Raw genomic sequence first — 21,548 nt, 5'->3', positions numbered from 1 at the left:
AAGTCTGTCCTGAATTCCCAGTAATCCAATATGCAGATGATACCATCCTTGTCTTACTTGCCCAGTTAGTGCAACTTGCTCATATTAAAAACCTTCTTCTACACTTCACTGCTTTCACTGGTCTCAAGGTGAATTATGAGAAATCGATCATGGTTCCAATCAATGTACCTGAAGATGAACTGCCCAGTCTGCTGTCACTTCTTGGTTGCAAGTGTGTAAGCTTTCCTTTCTTCTATATTACAGAGGATTGACATAAGGTTGTCTGGATGCTCAACACTTTTATCTTATGATGGTAGATTGCTTCTGATTAAGTCAGTGTTTGCTTCACTGCCAATTTTCTACATGAGCACAATGGCTCTTCTAGCAGGAGTTATTGAGTAGCTTAACAAATTCCTCATGCGGTTCTTTTGGAGAAAATAGAGGAGGGGGGCACAACACTTATTTCCTGGCAGAAAGTTTGCAAGCCCAAAATGCAGGGATGACTTGGCATTCTAGATATTGCAACCCACAATAAGGCACTTCTCATGAAGAATTTACATAAGTTCCTAAATTTGGCAGATATTCCTTGGGTTAATCTGATTTGGGGGATGACTTGGCATTCTAGATATTGCAACCCACAATAAGGCACTTCTCATGAAGAATTTACATAAGTTCCTAAATTTGGCAGATATTCCTTGGGTTAATCTGATTTGGGAAAAGCATTATCAACATGGGCCACCAACTGATGCTAGGGTTGGGTCCTTCTGGTGGAAAGCACACATCTCTCTTCTGGGTGATTTTAAGAATATTATGGAATGTAAGGTTGTCTCAGGTGCTACTGCTCTATTGTGGCAGGACAAGTGGATGGGTGAGCCACTATACATCCAATTTCCACAGCCTCATTCCTTCTCCACAAATCATTCTATCTCTGTCCAACATTATCATGCGGCAGATGATGGTATAGACAACTTCCAACTTCCATTATCAAATCAAGCCTTCAATCAACTTTAGCAGCTGGATAATCTTTTCCCACGGTTGACAAATTCTGCAAATGATCAATGGAGCCATGAAGGGAAGGCTAATTTGTCCTCCATCAGAGTTTACAACAGCTTGATCCCAAACTCGGAGGAGCACCCAATTTTCAAGATGATTTGGAAAAGTAAAAACAGACTGAGACACAAGATTTTCTTCTGGTTAGCTGCCCATGAGAGAATAAACACTAGAGCCTTGCTTCAAAGGAAAGGAATGCACTTAGATAACCCTCATTGCCCAAACTGTAGGCAGAGTGCTGAAGAGACAGTAATACACCTTCTGTGGGGCTGCACTTTTGCTCAGGACTGCTGGAATTCACTAATTCCTGGTAAGAAAAGAGGCACATCACTTTATGAAGAATTTCTCCTTGCATCAGAACATCTACCCAAGAAATTTTCCTCAGAAATTATAATTCTTGGATGTTGGAAAATTTGGACCCAAAGAAATGGCAAAGTATTTAGAGGTCTGCAGCAGACACTTCGAAGTTGGAGATATTTCCTTAAGCAGGATCTGAATCTGCTTCAACTCAAAATCAAGGAAAAGCATATTGGCAGTTTCAAGCTCTGGATCGGTAATAATTTGTAACATGTTTGGTTCTTTACCTAGAGAAGGTGTAGGTTGATTTATTTTTTCCCTTTGGCCTCCTGGAGGCTTGTATTTGTGCTCATTATTTGGCTAAATATAACACCGTAGAACAATTGTTCTACGGTTTACAGGTCGAAAAAATCATGCCATGAAATGTGTGACTCAACCACCTTCCACCAACACAGGTCCGCGGCCGTTGCCATCACGCACAAAGCACCACGAATCACACGTACAAATCCCCCGCGCACTACACCCTCACTTCGCGCGCGCCACCACACAACGTCGTCGTAGTCAACATTACACATACCAGAAGTACGTACACACAAACCCTCACACTAGAAGACCGATCCATGGCGCCATCCCCGGCCGCCGCCGTGAAGACGACGAGAGCGACGTGCGTGCTGTTGATCCTGCTCCTGTTGGCCGACGGGCGGTCGAGGCCCGTGGCTGGGCAGGCGCCACCGGCGCCCGAGGAGGCCGTGGCAATCGAGGCGGATGCCGACGGCCGTGGAAACGGCACCCGCGGCGGCGGCAGGAGCGCCGGGACGCCGAAGGAGTTGAGCGCCATCGACTGCCAGGTCTGCGAGTCGACGTGTCGGGTCAAGTGCCTCGTCAACAACCTCTTGCAGTGGGGCAGCTGCTACCAGCACTGCAAGGCCGACAACTGCAACGAGTGGTGTAGGTAGCCGTCCGTCGAGGTAACGCGCCGACGGATGCATGACACGCGCATGGATCCTCTACAAGAGGATGTCCGTTTTCTGCGATTCATGGTGTTGCTTTGAATGCAGCAAATCAGCTGCTCTATGTTTTCCTTTTTACATTCAACGAATTTGTATACTTTCCACACAAAAATCTATTTGTATATATAGTCATCTTCCATTTTGCTGAAGCCATTGAACTGTTCTCACCGTAATTCGGGTTGTTGTCTTTTTCGGGAATATGTTCAATCTGTAAATCGGCAGTCCTGGATGTGTGATGCTTGCTCTGTAGAAGAATCAACTGTGTTGGCCAGGTTGAGCATCCTTGCTACGAAACAAGGGAACGTGTGACTCAGCTACCATGCACCGACGTGGCTCCGTGCGGCGGCCAAGCCACACTTTGAGCTGGCCCGGTAGTCAACTGACTGCATAGCATTTTTGTTGTTGCAACAACAAGCAGAAATCGTACAAAAAGATCTTCGAAATGCATACATCTGACTACACAACGATTTAGTTGACCACACATGATAGGCTTCCTGGCACGGTTACTCGGTCCACGGCCATTGTCATCACGCAAAAACACCATGAGCCGCACATAAAAATCATCGTGCATGCCACAGCGCGCTATGATACATCGTGAACGTTGCACGGACCACACACATACATGCATACAATCCCTCGCATCAAGCGACCAATCCATGGCGCCATGCCTGGCCGCCGCCGAGATCATTAGAGCAACGTTAGTGCTGCTGCTTATGCTCCTGTTAGCCGATCTGCGGTGTGAAATAACGGGGGCGACTCTTTTTCAGGAGAGTGAATTATTTTTTTCTAGCATCAACCGCCTCATTTTTCCTTGGTAACAAAAACTAAAACTAAAATGAAAATGAAAATAGAAGCTAAGAAAGAATGCACTGACATTGGTATAATACAAAAAGAAGAAAGAACGTGGAAAAAACATAAAACAAATAATGAAGAAAATTACACAAAAACTGGTAAGTATCTCATTGTTTGCGAGTAAGATTCCTAGAGCCTTTTTTAGCTCATGCTCAAATATGATTTTGTATTGCAACCTTTGACAAATTAGTAGCAACCCATCTTAATATGCAACTTGAACAATACAACATCCGACTTTCTACTACAATAAGTTTTGCCCGGCTGCGGTGAGGGAGGCCGATGACGGCGGCCCGTCTTCTGCTCGCTTCAGTACTTATAGTCGTCACTGGGTGGTTTACGGATCTGAATATAATTTTTTTTATTTCTAGTGTTCGTTATACTGCCATGATTAAAGATAAGATGATTGGATGTTTTCCCGCACAAAAAAAAGAACAATACAACATCGATCGAGTCAAATGTGACATGCAAAATACCACTATGTTGGGACTAATTAGACACTCATTGTCTGGAGATAGATGTTCTAATTGAACTAGAAGAACTTAATACCAAAGCTCCAAGAGAGAACAAGAAAGTGTACACCTTCAGTCATTGATAGTGTCATAGATGGCGGCAGAGAGAGCTCTCTGTTGGCGTTCGAGGCAGGCAGGCGACGACGAGTCGAACCCAGAGGCGGCAGAGGCTACTCGAAGCTGGCATAGGCCGGGGGCGACAAGTCGGTGGTTGGAAAGGAAGGCAGTGTAATCCAATTTATCGAAATATAGAGATGTGAGATTTAGTTTCAAGTCCTAACTGATGCAAATCCAATAATAAAAATAAGTAACGAATCTGGCGAACTTTAGACCACAAAAATATCTTTTTGTTTGCGGAATCATCTTTTTTATGTTGTAATATTTTTCTAATCTTTTTCAGCATGCATTTAGCAATTCTTCTTTTAGTATGTAAATGGACAAAATTTGTTCAATTTGTTTTAGTTGACTATTAAATAATGTATAGCTTCCCGCAAAAAAAGAAATACTGTATAGCTTCTAGCATGCATACCCATCACGCAAACCGCATGGGAGACCAAATTTAGAGTCGTTCGCGACCGAATAAGAAAAGAACAATGAGAAGCATGTATGCATGCATGGATTTGGTCGCTGATTATAATTGTGATAATTGTGAGGCATCCTACCGATGCATGTATGCATTGTACACCGCGCACGAGATGCAGGAATGCAACGGGAGCAGAGTGCAATATCTTGAATCGGGCGAAACTAGATTCTCCGGTCTCTCATTGCCATGGACCACCGTTCCCGGCGGTGGACGAATGTAATAAAATTCAATTCTTTAGGCCCCCAGGCGAGTGTCCATTCATGCATGCACCTCTGGATCTCAAAAAACTACTCCTAGTTGTGGCTAAAACGAGGAGCCTCCGACGCTGTGCAGGGGCAACAGGGTGCAGCCTGGAATCGAAGGCGCACCGGTGATATCCCTGGCGTTTCGGTCGCTTGGCATGCCTGCCGCGGCGATAACTACTCCGACACTGCCTTGAGTACCAAGTCTGCATCACTGCAGGCACGGCAGTGTTGGGTCGATTGTCAGCTATTGTATTTCGGTACCAGGTAGGGCAGCACTCTTCGAAAAGTGGCTGAAGAGGCCGAGCTCCACTGAGCTCTATATACATTTTTCAGTCAAAATACCTTTTTCATAACTCAAAAAAATCTGAAAAAATATTTTTCATGTAGACATATACTTTAAGTATACATGTACAAATTTTCATAAATATATGTATTCATATGTGATGTATACAAAAAAGACAAACACACAGATTGAAATAGGCTTTTTCTTTGTTGTATTTGTGTCAGATATTTGTTTTTTTTTTGTGTGTAGCATGCAAATGATCAAATTAGTTACTAAAAATCTATACATACTTAAAGAATGTGCATATGTATTTGTACAAAAAAATTGGCATTTTTTGAAACTTTTAAATATATTTTGAATTTTTTTTTTTTTGCAAAACGAGCTTCATGGAGCCCGGTCTTTGCAACGCCACACTCAGCACTCTTCAAGTTCAATGCCGCATCACTGCACTGAACGGGGGCAGAGTTCATCATCACTGAACTCGCGATCTTGGCGTCAGGAAATGGGACTGAAGAAACTCGAGCAGAGTTCATCTCGGTCGCAGCTTATCATTACCTAGCCTGCCTGAATGATGATCACTGGCTGGAGCACTACTGCTGCTACCTCCGGGAGCAGAGTAGAATACACAGAAGCATCGGTCCACCCCACAATCACCGCACCGCACCGTAAAAAATCGAGGGATAACCTGCGCCAGGGACCACTGCAGAGCGTTAAACAAAAGATTTCGTTAATGACTTTGCTTAATTAGGTTGTTGCTTTTCGGCAGAGATAGCCCGATCGAGGTAAAGCCGGAGGGCCTGCGCGAGGGCAAAGTGAAACGGAACCCAGCTGACGATAGTCAGATGAAACAGAAGCTTTCAGTCGTCCTCGTCAAAGCTTTGGTCATCGCATTGCATGGCACGCACCTACGCAGCATCTTTTTTGATCTTTTTTTTTTGTGGAAATCTTTTTTGATCTTTTGCCTGTGATGAGACGAGACGATAGCGAGAGGTAAACGGGACGAAAGGAACCTCACCCGCGTCTGGTCGTTCCTCGTGCAACAACAAGCCAGAAAGAAGTCAAAGGAGAGAATGCATCCATAGACAGAATGCATCCATAGATATGCAACCCAGGTATGAGCATCTCCATCGGCGACCCATAAATTTCATCCCGCATCCGTCTGGTGCAGACATATGAAGACCCATAAATTTCATCCTGCATCCGTCTGGCGGACAGAGAACAGGTCCGCAGACACAAATACTGGAGGCTGCCATCCAACGCTATTAATGTATATGTTCGTCAGCAAATGGCGATTTAAAATTCAAATCTAATCCGATCCACATGGCATGCCGAACCACACCACCGTTAGATCGCATGCCCGGCTACAGTCAAAAAAAGGCAAGTATATTTAGCTTTTACATATTGAATCCAAAAGAATATCAGTCCAGCAGTCTATATAATTTTCTCCCCTGCCGGACTGGCACCCAGCGATCTGCTCCCTGATCAAGGTGTCGTCATCGCCGTGTAGGCACTCTCAGCGACCTCACTGTCCGCCGCCATCAACCGATCTTTCTGCCGCTGCAACATCTAGTAGCGCACTGCACGATCACTCTTGCGTCGGCATCCAAAGAATCCAGATTCAAGGTCAACATCTTGACGTCCTCCGCATTGGCGGCGATCTTCAACTTCTTTTTCTCGAGCGGGCCATTGCCTCCATCAACAATTTGAATCTCTCCATCATGGTCCTCCTCTCTTCGAGTTTGAACTTCTTGTCCGTTGCCTCCATCAACAATTTGAACCTCTTCGTCTTTTTCTCTTCCTTGAGGTCCGAGCGCTTCACGCATGCCTCCTTCTTCGACAAGATGTCTTTGAACCTCTCCGTCAGCCTGGCCGCCGCACCTTCTCGCTTCGCCCTCTCCTCCTCTCACTTCTTCCCCCGTAAAATTTTTCAAAACTTCATCAGCTGTTCTTGGGTTGGGTCGGTAGGGTCACCGATTTCTTCCTCGGTGGCTTGGGCGGCGGTCATGACAATGAAAAGGTTCCACTTCGATTGCCCATTCAACTTCAACCAACAATGCATGACAGTTAATTTTTTTCTTCTCCAACTTCTTGTACACCAAACAAGCACGAGAATGCTATAGAGTGAAACATGGCAACAATGCATATCTGGCTAGTGAGCAACAAAACTAAGCTTATACGCTTAGTGAGCAAAAAAAAACTAAGCATGTCCGGCTAGTGATCAACTTACTTGCTCGGTGATTTGTGCACCACTAGGCCACTGTGCGGTGAGATGCTTCAAGTACCCGCAATACTTGGACACGACCTCTTGGATGGTGTACTATCGATGCTTGTGGGACTTTGATTCATGGTTGTGGATGACCGCATCGGAGTAGGGGGGAAATGTTTCTATTCGTGGAACCAAATGTGAACATTGTTCCAATATGTTGTGCCCTTTTGCTCCGTGCCATGGGTTAGATCGAGGCTAATGGCAAACCATGCATCGCACAACACCTTGTCCTCCCGCATGTTGAAACTTTCTCCTCTGTCCTTCTTCTTTGGATCGCCGGCTATATCATTCGGATCAGCTTTCTCGTCGTCCTCCCCCTCCTCCTCTGCCCCCCCCCCCCTCCTCCTCCCCCTCATATTGCTGTTGTCTGCCGGCCCAATGTTGCTCTTGTCGTGTGCCCACGTCGGTCTGGGTGCAGGACTGCTACGTGCCCGTATGGGTGTAGGATTGTTGTTGTTGGTAGTTACCAGACTGGGTGGAATCCAAATCTTCCACATGCCCGTCCTCATAGCCACATCCTCTCCTTTGTCCCCGTCATGGATGATGTCGAGCATCTCCCTGTCCGGGTCGTCGTACGCCTGATCCCCCGCTTTAGGCATTGCCGCAAACAGTGTGAGGGTACCCATCTGCTCTCCGCCCGCCGTTCGCACTCGAACGAGTTATGGCGAAGAATACTCAGAGAAGAGCGACGCCACAATCAGAGGAGCAGACGGAGGAGCCGTAGAACCGGAGTTGCGGCTGCCGCCCATGTACCCGGAGCCGGGCGCGGAGATAGTGGACATCTCCGACGAGGATTAGGGTAGTATAGGTTGATCTACTTAGGATTTCCTCTTTTGCATGCTTTGTATGTATTTAAGGTTTCAAACATGATGTAAACAGATGCATAGAAGCAAATTTGAGGTGTGACCAGTCATTGTCCGAACGCGTCCGCGGGCGTTTGAGAGCCCAGATTTGGTGTCCATGGTTTTTAGACTAAAAAATATATCTATTTGTTTGCAGAATCATCCTTTTTTATGTGTAATATATATATTTAGTATTTTTGAGCGTGCATTTAGCAATTCATGTTTTTGCATGCAAATAGACTAATGCTTCTGTTTTTTTAGTTAACTAAAATAGCTTCTACTAGCATACATACCCATCACGCAAACCGCATGGGAGACCAAATTTAGAGCGGTCGCGCCAGAATAAGAAAAGATCAATAAGAAGCATACATGTACGCATGCATGGATGTGGTCTCTGATTATATTTGTGATAATTGGGAGCAGAGTGCAATATCTTGAATCGGGGGAAACTAGATCCTCCGGTCTCTCATTGCCATGGACCATCGTTCCCGGCCGTGGACGCATGTAATAAAATTCAATTCTTTTGCCCCCAGGCTAGTGTCCATTCATGCATGCACCTCTGGATCTCAAAAAACTACTCCTAGTTGTGGCTAAAACGAGGAGCCTCCGACGCTGTGCAGGGGCAACAGGGTGCAGCCAGCCACCGTGTCCTCCGGCCGCTGACAAGAATCGAAGGCGCACCGGTGAGGCTGGACGGCAAGTGGCTCGACATCCCTGGCGTTTCGGTCGCTTGGCATGCCTGCCACAGCGATAACTACTCCAACATTGCCTTGAGTACGAAGTCTGCATCACTGCAGGCACGGCAGTGTTGGATGGATTGTCAACTGTTATTTCGGTACCCGTTAGGGTAGCACTCATCAAGTAAGTCCAGTGTCGCATCACTGCACTGAACGGCGGCAGAGTTCATCATCAGAGCAACTACAATAAGATGACATGAGCCGATTATATCTTTACTTAGTTGAAGAAGAGAAGAAAAAATCGGGTTGTAGAATAAGAGCTAGCTATAGCACGACCCTTAATTAGGCTGTTGCTGAGTAGATCTTGTCTCCCTCAACCGACCCAAGTGCCGCTCCCCCTCCCACGTGGCTCCAGTGAGGCGACCAGGAGGGAAACCCTAGCGTCGCCGGGCTCGTCCCCCCTCTTTTCCTATCCCCTCCTCGCCACCGATGGGATGCGCCATCGGGCAAAGCCCGGTCGACAATGGGTCGACCGGGCATCTTCTGCCCAAGCATGTTGGCGGCAAGTGCGGATGTGTGGAATTAGCGGTGGCTAGAGGCGGGTCTGCGGGGGTGTTGCTCTTGTCGTCGCCTGGCAGGGAGTGGAGGGTTGTGGGCGTGTTGCTCCTGCCGGTGCCTAGCCAGGATGTGGAGGGCTGCACATGCGGTCCCTCATGGTTGTTGGGACGGTTCGGCCAGATCTGGCCGCCGAGCTGCGGGCAGCGCGGGGACTCCCGCCGGTGGTGGTCCGGTGTTGTTGTCGGCCGGGGCTAGGCTATGCTCCGCTTCTACATATATGGATTCGGGAGCTCCTGGTGGTTTCACAGGTCCTTGGCGCGTGCGCCGCTATGGTGGTGGCGGGGTGTGGGTGGTGATGGTAGCCTTCCTTCTCTTCGTTCCATGTCGGTGGCGCGCGGATTATCCATGCGGCGGAGGTGGCTATGACCAGGGACTCGCGCTCGGGTGGACCAAATCTTGTCCCGGGGTTGGTCGGGGCTCACGCTCTGGGTAGGCAAGGATGGGCACGGTCCAGGTGGTGCCCGTGAGCGGTGAGTTTTCTCTCCTCATGGGCATGGTGGTTGATGGTGGTGGTCGGGACACCGCCTTTTTGTCAGGCAACTCAGATTTGAAGGCCATGGGCTTCACGTTGTGGGAGCTTGCTTGACAATGGCTGGCGGTAGGCGTGGGTTTATTGGCGGAATCATCCTGTTAGACGTCATATATTTTTAGTCTTTTTAAGTGTGCATCTAGCAATTACATTTTCCCTCTCTATGTGCACCTAGCAATTCTTGTTTTAGTACTATAAAATGGGCTAAATATTAAAATAGGTTCTTGCATACTCCATATTCATCACGCAAACCGCATGGGAGACCAAACTTTTAGAACATTGACGCCCGAATAAGAAAATATCAATGAGAAAGCATGCATGCATGCATGGATTTGGTTGCTGAATACTCCGGCCAATACATGTAGTACATTGTACCACCACGCACCAGGTTCATGCATGCAACGGAACAGCGGAAGATGAATGCAATCTCTTGGATCGGGGGAAACATAGATTGTCCGGTCTCTCATTGACATGGACTACCGTTCCCGGCCGTGGATGCGTGTAATAAAATTCAATTCTTAGTAGAATAACAAAACTTTTCCGGCCTAGGCTCCAGGCGAGTGTTCATTCATGCACCTCTGGATCCCCAAAGCTAATTATAAGTCACACGATGGAGCCTCCATGGAGGGCAGTGCCAACAAGCTCACCATGTCATTGAGGCGCAACGGTGAGGCCGAAGGGCAAATGGCTCGAGATCCCTGGCGTTCCGGTCTCTTCTGTGCTGAACCTGAAACTGTTCAACACTTGCTATTTGACTATGTGATTGCTCAACATGTTTGGATCTTTGTATCTGACTTCTTTTAGATAGACATGAATTTTTTGAGGGCAAAGAATTTTCCACGGGTCATCTCTGATAGCAGAAGCTATCCCCCCAAAGTTAATGTGTCGATAAAAGGATTTTACTGAGTATATACCACTAGGCTCCAAAGACCAAATTGGCATATCAGGGTCAGCTGTCAAAGTACACTGTTGAACAGTATCAAGCAGCAATCTCCATCGATCTAAGCCATCTTGATCAACACATCTCCTAAAAGTTAACTTTGAAAATATCTATGCCTTCTGGCATGTGCATAAGAAAAAACCTGTTCTGAATATGGTAATTGCTGCTACCTTGTGGAGCCTGTGGAGACTAAGGAACAAATTTTGTTTTCAGGGGCAGAAATGGAAAAACGTGAACTGCATTCTTGCAAAGCTAAGCTGTTATTTGCATCAGTGGAAGGTTCTCTGCGACGATGCTCAAGCAACCCTACTTCAACGATCCATCCTCCTGTTGGACAAGCGGCGTGGAGAGCTTATGCGGATCGCCTGGAAATGAGGCGTGGGAGAGGCACATGAGCTGGGAAGAGGAAAAGCTGAAGTTGATGCTCGCAACTGAAGATCTTGCCCTGGCTTCGCTTTCTGTTCTTTCTTTTGCTCATGGGTTCTGTAATATAAAAGAGTTTAGTTATAAGTTACACGAGGGAGCCTCCATGGAGGGCAGTGCCAACAAGTTCACCATGTCCTCCGCCGGCTGCCAAGAATCAAAGGCGCAACGGCGAGGCCGAAAGGCAAATGGCTCGAGATCCCTGGCGTTCCCGGCCGGTCTACACCTGGCCATCTGGGCACGGCAGGTGTTGGATCGATTGTCAGCTAGTATTTCGCTTCAAGTATCTTTTTGCTGGCCGGCTCATTGCTCTGCATACTGACCAAATGGGAGCAGAGTTCATCATCGCCACACTCGCGCGCGTCGGTAAATGGGAACGGAGAAACGTCGCAATGATCTCAGCCGCAGATTATCATTACCTAGCCTGCCTGAATGCACAGATGCATCGGTCCATTCCGCAATCACTTCACGCTGCAGTGCAAAAAAAAAAAAGAAATAAAATCTGCGGCCGCAATCAGAGCCGTGACAGGACAAGCGCAAGGTATGCAGGCCCAATGCCCAGTGCCTTTTGTTAACGATTTACTTAATTATGGCGTGGTTTTCCGGCAGAATTAGGCCGGCCGAGGTAAAGCAGGAGGGCCCGGGCAGTGTGTAATGGAACCAACCCAGCAAGTATGGTCAGACGAAACACAAGCTTTCCGTCGTTCGTCGTTGTCAAAACTTTGATGGTCGCATTGCATGGCATGGCACGCACCTACCCAGCGTCCTCTTCCCGTGTTTTGACTCAGAACATCTTTTTTAATGTCAGAAGGAGACCTGTCAAATTCAATGATTAGAACGGAGTATTACAAGTACTAACACCCCAAGGAAGGAATGCATCGCATAAGGCAAGTGCTAAAGAAAAAGAAATGAAATAAGCTGCTCGGTTTGTCGAGAAAAACTGGGCGAAAATCTGAACATCACCTGGTTCGACTAAACTTAAAGCACCACAAAACATACAACACGCCGGAAGGCCAACACCGCACAACACACCTGGACGGGCATTCGAGCGCCCATGCCCCTATCAGAGTACACAACGAAAACCGTTGTATCAATCCAACCGAGATTATGTTGTTCCCACCGAGATTCATGCCAGCCATCGCCGACCACCTCCATGAACCCTAAGTCCCTTTGACAGTCCAACTCCAAGACGATGCCCCAAGAGGAAACACAACACCAAGCAAAGCCTGAATCGTCTTCATCATCCGATTCAGGTGGCCGTATCTAGGGTTTCCCCTGTAGTATGTTGGGAGAGGGGGGATGACTGCAGCATCAATGCCTCCAACAAGGAAACTCAGGGACGAGAGACGAGATGATTGAGAGAGGTAAACAAGATGAGAGGGCATGCATGCATGCATGCATGCAGGGTAGAAAAAGGCAAATGTCGTAGCAGCGGGCGGCGAGCCGAAAGAAACGGTGTAGCGTGTGGTGCCCGTGGATAGATCATCCAAATATGTAGGGTAGAACAACGGAAGTTTTTTCCTCAATGACATTTTTATTCAATCGATATATCGAGATGATATATTCGTGTCGGGCAAATATCTGCCCCTGCATATCACGATACACAGGCAACCCGTCCAACATAGACAAAAGAAAATAGTGTTTTACATTAATAATTAAAAAGTCCATCCTATGGTGGGGTAGATCATATCCAAAGATTTACACCTCCATCCATAATGGTAGAAAAACCTCTCTATCTGTATTCTTCAATCAGATAGACGCCAACATAAAAAGATTTATCCTAGTCTCTTCAAGGTAGACCAAGTAAAGGGGCATCACATACATGCATGCATAACCTAGACAGTAGATGAAGTATAATATCTATATCTATATCAATATAAAAAGACTCAAAGGGGCTGATTCAATTAATCTCGATCATTAAATCGTGTCAATCCAACGACCCTAGGAGCATGCTTGGATACGTTTTAGTCCCATGACTAAAAGTAGTGGGACTAAAACTTGCTAGTCTCACCCATGCTTGGATCCAAATACTAAAGAGGCTAAAATCTAGTTATTGAGCATTTATTATTCTCCAAACCTCCAATCCAGAACTAAGGAGAGGAATTAAATGAGGAGAGAGAGAGCTAATACATATTTTAGTAGGTTTCCCATGACTAAAAGATTTTAGCCTCAAGACTAGTCCTAGCCTCTCTTTAGTCAGGGGTGCTTGGAACTTTAGCCTCTAAAAGAGACTATTTTTAGTCAGACTAGAAATAGTCCCTTGTATCCAAGCACCCTCCTAGACTTCTTCAATGTCGAGCGCTCAACACGTTTAGCGTGCAGTTAATTTCATGCAAAAAAATAGTGCTAATCACATAATAGCACGCAAATAATCTTAATATCCTCATGCACTTAATATACTTTCAAATTAACGTGCATTGCACGTACACATTGACTAGTTTGTTCAAAGAACACATCATTCGTAGTAAGCCAACGGTTATCGATGGTGGTGGTCGGTACACATCGCTCTGTGTAGGTAAGGCTGGGCGCAGTCCGTGAGCGGTAAGTTTTCTCTTCTCATGGGCGCGGTGGTCGATGGTGGTGGTCGGTACACCACCTTTTGTCGGGCAAATCGGCTCAGCGACGGCCGGCGGTAGGCGTGGGGTTATTGACGGAATCATCTTTTAGACGTTATATAATTTTAATCTTTTCCAGTGTGAATCTAGCAACTACATTTTCCCTCTCTATGTGCACCTACCAATTCTTGTTTTAGTATGCAAATGGGCTAAAATAGGTTCTAGCATAGCATTCATATTCATCACGCAAACCGCATGGGAGACCAAATTTAGAACGTTGACGCCCCGAATAAGAAAAGAGCAATGAGAAGCATGCATGCATGGATTTGGTCGCTGAATATTTGTGTGACAAAATTGAAGTGTCCGGCCGATACATGTAGTACATTGTACAACCACGCACCAGATTCATGCATGCAACGGAACCCGTGGGAGAAGAATGCAATCTCTTGGACCGGGGGAAACATTAGATTGTCCGGTCTCTCATTGACATGAACTACCGTTCCCGGCCGTGGATGCATGTAAAAAAAAATAGTACTCCCTCCGTTCGTAAATATAAATCTTTCTAGAGATTCCAACAAGCGACTACATACAGAACAAAATGAGTGAATCTACACTCTAAAATATGTCTACATACATCCGTATGTTGTAATTTATTTGAAATGTCTAAAAAGACTTATATTTAGAAATGGAGAGAGTACTCCCTCCATTATAAAATATAGTGTGCCCGCGCTTTCCGAGGTCCAACTTTGACCATAAATTTAACCAACGAGACCAACTGCGGCGGAAGAAAAAAATTATATAATTGCAAACTTCTTTCGAATACGAATTCACTGATACAATTTTTGCTCCCGCCGCAATCGGTCTTGGTAGTTAAATTTATGGTCAAAGTTGAAGCACGAGGATAGAGGAAGCACTACATTATGAAATGAAGGGAGTATATAACAAAACTTTTCTGGCCCAGTCCCCAGGCGAGTGTTCATTCATGCACCTCTTGATCCGCAGTGCCAACAAGTTCACCGTGTCCTCCCGCCGCTGCCAAGAATCAAAGGCGCAACGGTGAGGCCGAAGGGCAAAGATCCCTGGCGTTCCCGGCCGGCCGGTCTGCATCTGGCCATCTGGGCACGGCAGGTGTTGGATCGATTGTCAGCTAGTATTTCGGTTCAAGTATCTTTTTGCTGGCCGGCTCATTGCTCTGTATACTGACCAAACGGGGAGCAGGGTTCATCATCGCTGCACTCGCGGGCTTGTCGTCGGTAAATGGGAATGAAGAAACTACTCGCAATGATCTCGGCCGCAGATTATCATTACCAGCCTGCCTGAATGATGATCACTGGAGCATTGCTGCTGCTACTGGGAGTCTGCGAGCAGAGTAGAATGCACAGATGCATCGGTCCATTCCACAATCAGTGCGTGCTGCACTGCTAAAAAACTGAAAAATCTGCAGCCGCAATCAGAGCCGTGCAAAGACAGGCGCAAGGTATGCGGGCCCAAATGCCCGGTGCCTTTTGTTAACGATTTGCTTAATTATGCCGTGGCTTTCCGGCAGAATTAGGCCGGCCGAGGTAAAGCAGGAGGGCCCGGGCAGTGTGTAATGGAACCAACCCAGCAAGCAATGGTCAGACGAAGCACAAGCTTTTCGTCGTTCGTTCGTAGTAGTTGTCAAAACATTGGTCGTCGCATTGCATGGGATGGCACGCACCAACCCAGCATTCTTTTTCTGGCTGAGAACTCAGGGAACGTAGAGAGAGGTAAACGGGACGAGTGGGCATGCACGCATGCATACAGGCAAAAAGCAAAGGATGTAGCAGCGGCCGGCCAGCCAGCCGAGAGAAATGCTGGGGCGCTCTGGGCTTGAGAATCTATTGTCGGAATATGTGGTGTAGAACAATGGATTTATCTTTTTAGCAATGAATATCATTCAATTGATATATTGAGGTGATATAAAAGCATTGAGCAAACTTCTGACCGCCGCATAGCACGATACAAACAGTTAACTCGTCCAACATAGCTTAAAGAAAAAATTATTTTACAACAATAATAATAAAGTCCATGCTATGATCAGGTAGATCCTATCCGAAGATTTACACCTTCATCCATGATGAAAGAAAAACCTTTCTGACCGTATGGCCCAACCAGATAGATGACATCATAAAAAGATCTATCCTCCGGTCTCTGCAAGCTACACCAAGTGCGGAGCCATCATGTACATGCATGCATAACCAGCACAATAGATAAAATACTTTTTTTGTTAAAAAATACATCACTCCTGGTAAGCCACGGAGACCAGTATAAAGTTGTCTCCCGGTAAGCTACAGAGAGCAACATAATGTTGTCTCCGCCACAAGAATATGCGACCAATTGCCGAACATATGACATCCACTACATGTGGGAAGGGGGCGGTAAAGATTTGAAGTTACTTGAACTATGGCCTACATAGCACGAGCAAACTTACACTATAAAAACAAGTGTTTACTATGTACTCGTCGTGTTGGCAAAAGACACGGATCTTGTGACCTAGACAATTGCGGTAGGATAGATTATCTCTATCAATATCACACCTCTATTGAGAAACTAGATGAATATCTTCACTCGAAGAGTTATTTTGAGTTTCATACATTTTTATTATCAACGGAAACATCACTTTCGGCAATCGCCTCATATAAGTACTTCACAGAAAACCTATCATTTTATTCCAAGTTGCATGGAAACTCATCTGGTTCATTTGACAACAAGTTGGGCTCCAGATGTGTGAGAAATTTATTCCACACAATGAGGCAATGCCCTAGCAGGTCCCTACGGAAAGATATCGGGGTTTGCTTTACCCAAGACCTGTGCGATTGTGGGATCCCAACGAAATTATTTCTAACAATCCCGATACAGACTTGGCTATTGTACAGTAAGTGAGGTGTCTCCCTGCCAGGTATCCTTCCAAAATGTGAAGGCAAATACCGACGTCGCAATGATCTCGGTTGCAGATTGGCACTGCCTACCCCGACTAACTGCACGTTGGATTACTGAAACCCAGTGGCAGAGCTTCACTACCCTAGAGAAATTATGTGAAATATCATTAATTGTTAAGCTAAAATTTTAAAGATTATCAAAGTTCAAGTAGAATTTGTCCCTTTTGCCGCCTCAACTCTGCTTTGCTCCTTCAATGATCTCTGTCAAGCTTCACCACTGCCGGCAACGGGAGTAGAGTGGCATACTGGCATGCAAAGAAAGAAGCATTGGTCCATTACACAATTATTGCGTTGCACTGTGAAAACAAAATCTACAGCTGCAATCAAGGAGAGGCAGGACGCATCGGGGCTACACTCCGCTGCATTTCTCATTTGATCTTCAAAACTTAAGCATGCTTGGGAATCGCAGTGGTCGATGGAAAGAGGGGATATGGGAAGAGAAACTTTAGAGCATGGTTAATAATATAGCTGATTGATGGCTATAACATGTTGTCATGCCATCTATAGCCAATGCAATAGCCAACATGTATAGTAATAGGCTAGCTACAAGAAAGTACTATTTTTCTATCGCATGTCCCACCATGCATTCTCATATAGCTTCTTAAAGCCCGTGCTACAGCCGGCTGTAAATCTACAGTCCGCTTTTTTTTTTCTCATTCAACTCAGCAAAGATATAATATTTAAAATTTTACAGTGTGCCTACCTCATCTTATTATACTAACATTTTTCACCTTCTGCCCGTAGCAACTGCATGGATATTGTCACAATGGTCTCTCTATCCCGAATTACTTGTTGCAGAAATGGATTAGATTCATGGTCAAAGTTTGACCTGAAATACTAGGGGTAGGGGTAGTAAATCCAAGATGAGGGAGTACTCCTACTTCATCATCGATCATCATGGTCATCGCTGGACGCACTCGGTCACAATGGTCTGCGGAGGATTGCAGTCTTCTCATCGGTAAATGTGAAGGCAAATACCAACGTCGCAATGATCTCCGCTGCAGATTATCACTGCCTAGCCCGACTGGCCGCACACTGGAGCACCGGCACCGGGAGCAGAGTGGCATGATGCACACAAGCATTGGTCCATTCCACAATCACCGCGCTGCACTGTAAAAAGAACTCCGCAGCCGCAATCAAGGAGAGCCGGGACATGACATGCGCTTAATATACTCCCTTTAGTTAACGACTTTGCCTAATTACGCCGTGGCTTTTCCGGCAGAGTTAGGCCAATCGAGGCAAAGCAACGGGGGAATCCAGCAAAGAACGGCCTGTCAGTCAGACGAAACGAAGGGGAAAGCTTTTGCTAGGTCTTTCCGTCGTCGTCGTCAAAGCTTTGGTCGCCGCATGGCATGGCATGGCGCTGCAACTTTTTGGTCTTTTGCGTGGGAAGAGACGAGACGATGGGGGGAGGTAAACGGCACGAAAGGGACCTCACCTCACACGCCGCCGTCCCCGTGCATCGCCAACAGAGAGAGAGAGAGAGAGAGAGAGAGAGAGAGAGAGAGAGAGAGAGAGAGAGAGAGAGAGAGAGAGAGAGAGAGAGAGAGAGAGAGAGAGAGAGAGAGAGAGAGAGAGAGAGAGAGAGAGAGAGAGAGAGAGAGAGAGAGAGGAGGGACGCAAGTCACGGAGAGCATGCATGCATGCAGGCGAAAAGCAAAGGCTGCCGGCGAGCCGAAAGAAATGGCGGGGCGCGCGGTGCCCGAGGCCGTGCCGCTGGCTCACGGAATCCGGCGTGGATCTCCCTGTCTTGTGCTCTCGCCTCGCCGGCGGGCAGACGGACCTGCGTAGTACAAGCACGGGCTTTTTTCTCTGTCCGTCCCTGTCGTCGCCATCATGGCGTCGTTGCGCTTCGACGCCATGAAAGGCCCCCCACCCGGGCCACCCCGAGCTTTTCCCCACCATCCATAACGTACGGCTCGTCACCTTTGCATTGCCGTGGGAGAAACACAAAGCCGTGAGATGTGGCTAATTAACGTCCAGTACTCCATAGTAGTCGTTCAAGAGAGGAAACAGTGGCATACGTCGAGCAAGTTCGGCAGAATGCACGTAGGACATGAGCGGCTAAAATAGTTTATGAAGGCCAACCAAATGTTAATAGGTAATGCACGACGTGTTACAACTTACATTTCACATGTACACACGAGCACTTCTACAAAGCGAGCACACAAAGTTGAGGGGAAATGAGGAGGAAAAGAGACAGCAAAGGACGCAACAGCTACAATCCACGTTCATCTACATGCATGAATGAGAACATGAGATGGGCTGTGATTGGGGGTTAAAGGAGCCTAAAAAGAGCTCTTTTCCCACGCTTACACCTAACCAAAATCCTTAAACTAAAAACTCTAGGACGTGAAGCACACACGACACACATAAACAACACACCAAGATGTTCTTCTTGCCACTTTGACGCTCTGCTTCTACTCTGTTTCCTCTTCGCTGAATGAAGTTCAGCCAGAAGCTTCCACACTCGGCGAGGTGGACGAGCTACGCGGCGTCGCATTTCCCCGGGTCGCTCCGAGACCGCAGGAGCGGCGAGTCGCAGTCGGACATGGAGGCCCGGTGGATGGACTCCTTGCAGTGCGCGATGGCGCCGGCGATGCCGTCCTGCTTCTCGACCGCCGAGTCGTCGTCGCGGCGCGGCGCGGAGCTGGCCACAGCGGAGGACGCCGACCGGCACTTGCGCAAGCGACGGAGGCCCCTCAACTCGGCGGCCGCGGCGCGCGGGCTCGCGGCTGCGCGGAGCCGCCGCGAGATCCTGGCCAGGCACCTCCTGATCAAGTCCCGGGACGGCACGCGCCTGCTCCCGGCGGGCTCGGACGCGCGCTCGTGCTCGTCCTCCTCGGGGTGGGGCGTCGCCATGAAGAGCCGGAGCGACCGCGCGCTGGCGGAGCTGCTGCGGCCAACGCCGTAGAGCGGCGCGGCCTTCCTGGCACCGAAGCTGAGCGTGCGCAGGCTGCCGAGGCCGCGCTTGCGGCCGGCGGCCTTGGCCTTGGACGGCGGCTCCGAGGCGCAGAACTTGAGCGGCGAGGAGGCGGAGCGGCTCCTTTGAAGTGAGATGACGAAGTCGAGCTCCTCATCGGAGTCGGAGTCGGAGCCCGAGAGCGCGCCGGAGCTGGAGCTGAAGGAGGAGTCGCGGAGGGAGCATGAGGCGAAGTCCAGGTCGAAGAATGGCCCCTCGTCGTCAACCTCCCCGTCCCGGCGCTCGGGCGCCGCGGAGGTGACGTTGGACGCCGCGCGCCGCGCCGCTAGGAGCCGGAGGATCTGCATTTTGAGAGCTGCGAGAGCGTGAGCTGAGGGGAGCGTGCGTGCGGGCCGTGCCCTGTGCGGCGACTGGGGAGGGTGGTGGCAGTGGCAGCCGGGTGGGTGGTGTGGTGTGGTCTGGTGCGTGGGTGGGTGGCTTTTAAACTGGCTCGAAAGGGAGGAGGCCGGGCGAGGCGCGAAAAGAGAGGACGCGTGGAAAACCGGAAAGGAGTTTTTCCGGTGGAGCTTGTGGTGGCCGGACGGCGGCGTCGCCCGGAGGCGGAGGCGCGAGGGAGGGAACAGGGGCGTCGTCGGGGTGGGCGGGGCCGCGTGCGGTGCGAGGTGATTGCCGGGGCGGCTCGGTGAGGAGTTCGTGGGCGTTTGGTGCGGTGCGTGGCGTGGCCGGCAGGGCGCACCCTCGCCTCCGGCCATGTGGTTGCTTTGGGATCGGATCATGTGGCAGTACTAGGCTACTAGCAGTAGATTTCTGAAACGAAACTGCTGTGTGGACGACAACGTGCATCTGAATGTTCGTGCGACTGCGGGTGCTAAGTGTCAGCCATTTTTAATCCAGTAATGAGGCTCTGAGCAGCCAGGACGTTCGTGTGCATGGTGCTTGCACTACGCGCGCTGACAGAGAACACACCGTACACGCCATTGTCCACTAACCAGATTAGTTGTTTGACAGAAGCACTGTTTAAGACTTCGGCTGATTAATCGGTTAACAAGGCAGTTAACCATAACATGACTTTTTTAACACAAATACAGACACAAGCGATCATATACACGCGCGCCTTACCCCTATGAGCACCTCTAAAAGACTGAACCGACATATCATCTTGAGATTTACGAAGTCATCATATGCACCTCATCATCGGGAACGTCTCCTGCCACTGAATATGCGTCACCGAAAATCCTGAAATAAATGCGACTACCAAGATTTGAACCTTGGTGGGCTAAGGATACCACAGTCCCTCTAACGATCCAACCACAGATTGATTCGCCCATAAGGTGACCGACTCGAATAGTACATAATCGTCACGTTAACTAGCATGTCTACCGATTAATTGGTTGTCCGACCGGTTAATCTTTATTGGCTTGTAAAGTGGTGGTCAAACAAAGCTCAAACTTTTCGCGCATAACCCCTCTGATCCCAATGCCCTCCTAATCCTTTCATCCCCGCCCAATTTGGGCCTTAACTGGCCTACACCTCCAAGCTCCAGCAACTAGACGGCTCCGGCTGCTTGCCTGAGCCCCATCCCCTCTCATTTGCTACTCTCCATCATCTCAGGTGGGATTCTCCCCATAGCCTCTACATGTCGGCTGCTCCCAACCCCTGCCGACGGATGCTCCTCAACCTCTTCCTTCATGGCATCACCAGCGAGCAAGGTACTACCGTCACCTCTATCAGTGGAGAATCCAACATTCATAGGATAGTGAATGGAACTGTTGGTTTGGGTATATTTGTACTTCCTCCGTCACGGTTTAGAAGGCACAGTTAAATTTGCGTGCGTTTCCACAATAGACAAGGTTTAGGGCGCATTGCATTTATTTCTAGTAGCTAATTAGTACTCCGATATACTATTTCTATATGTATGCATAGTGTGAATGCTATTTTTTAGCCCATCTCACAACCAATAGATAACCACCTAGGTCCAGAGAATTTCCAAACGCGCCTTCTAAGTAT

The 21,548-nt window shown here is 48.0% G+C and overlaps 2 protein-coding genes across 2 annotated transcripts; one reads left to right on the top strand and one right to left on the bottom strand.

The window, feature by feature from the left end:
• Positions 1 to 1,848: 1,848 nt before the first annotated feature.
• On the top strand, positions 1,849 to 2,489 carry LOC123182635 (uncharacterized). Its single transcript, XM_044595271.1, has one exon. It carries the CDS (start codon positions 1,947 to 1,949, stop codon positions 2,280 to 2,282), a length of 336 nt encoding a protein of 111 aa, XP_044451206.1. The 5' UTR covers positions 1,849 to 1,946; the 3' UTR covers positions 2,283 to 2,489.
• Positions 2,490 to 18,691: 16,202 nt separating this feature from the next.
• Positions 18,692 to 20,306, bottom strand: LOC123182624 (uncharacterized). The gene has a single exon (XM_044595260.1). The coding sequence runs from the start codon at positions 20,291 to 20,293 to the stop codon at positions 19,106 to 19,108; it is 1,188 nt and encodes a 395-aa protein (XP_044451195.1). The 5' UTR covers positions 20,294 to 20,306; the 3' UTR covers positions 18,692 to 19,105.
• Between the last annotated feature and the right edge of the window lie 1,242 nt (positions 20,307 to 21,548).

The sequence above is a fragment of the Triticum aestivum genome, chromosome 1A, assembly GCF_018294505.1.
Source record: "Triticum aestivum cultivar Chinese Spring chromosome 1A, IWGSC CS RefSeq v2.1, whole genome shotgun sequence".
Lineage (NCBI taxonomy): Eukaryota > Viridiplantae > Streptophyta > Magnoliopsida > Poales > Poaceae > Triticum > Triticum aestivum.
Note: the sequence above shows the minus strand (reverse complement) of the source record. Positions and strands in the feature narration are given on the sequence as shown.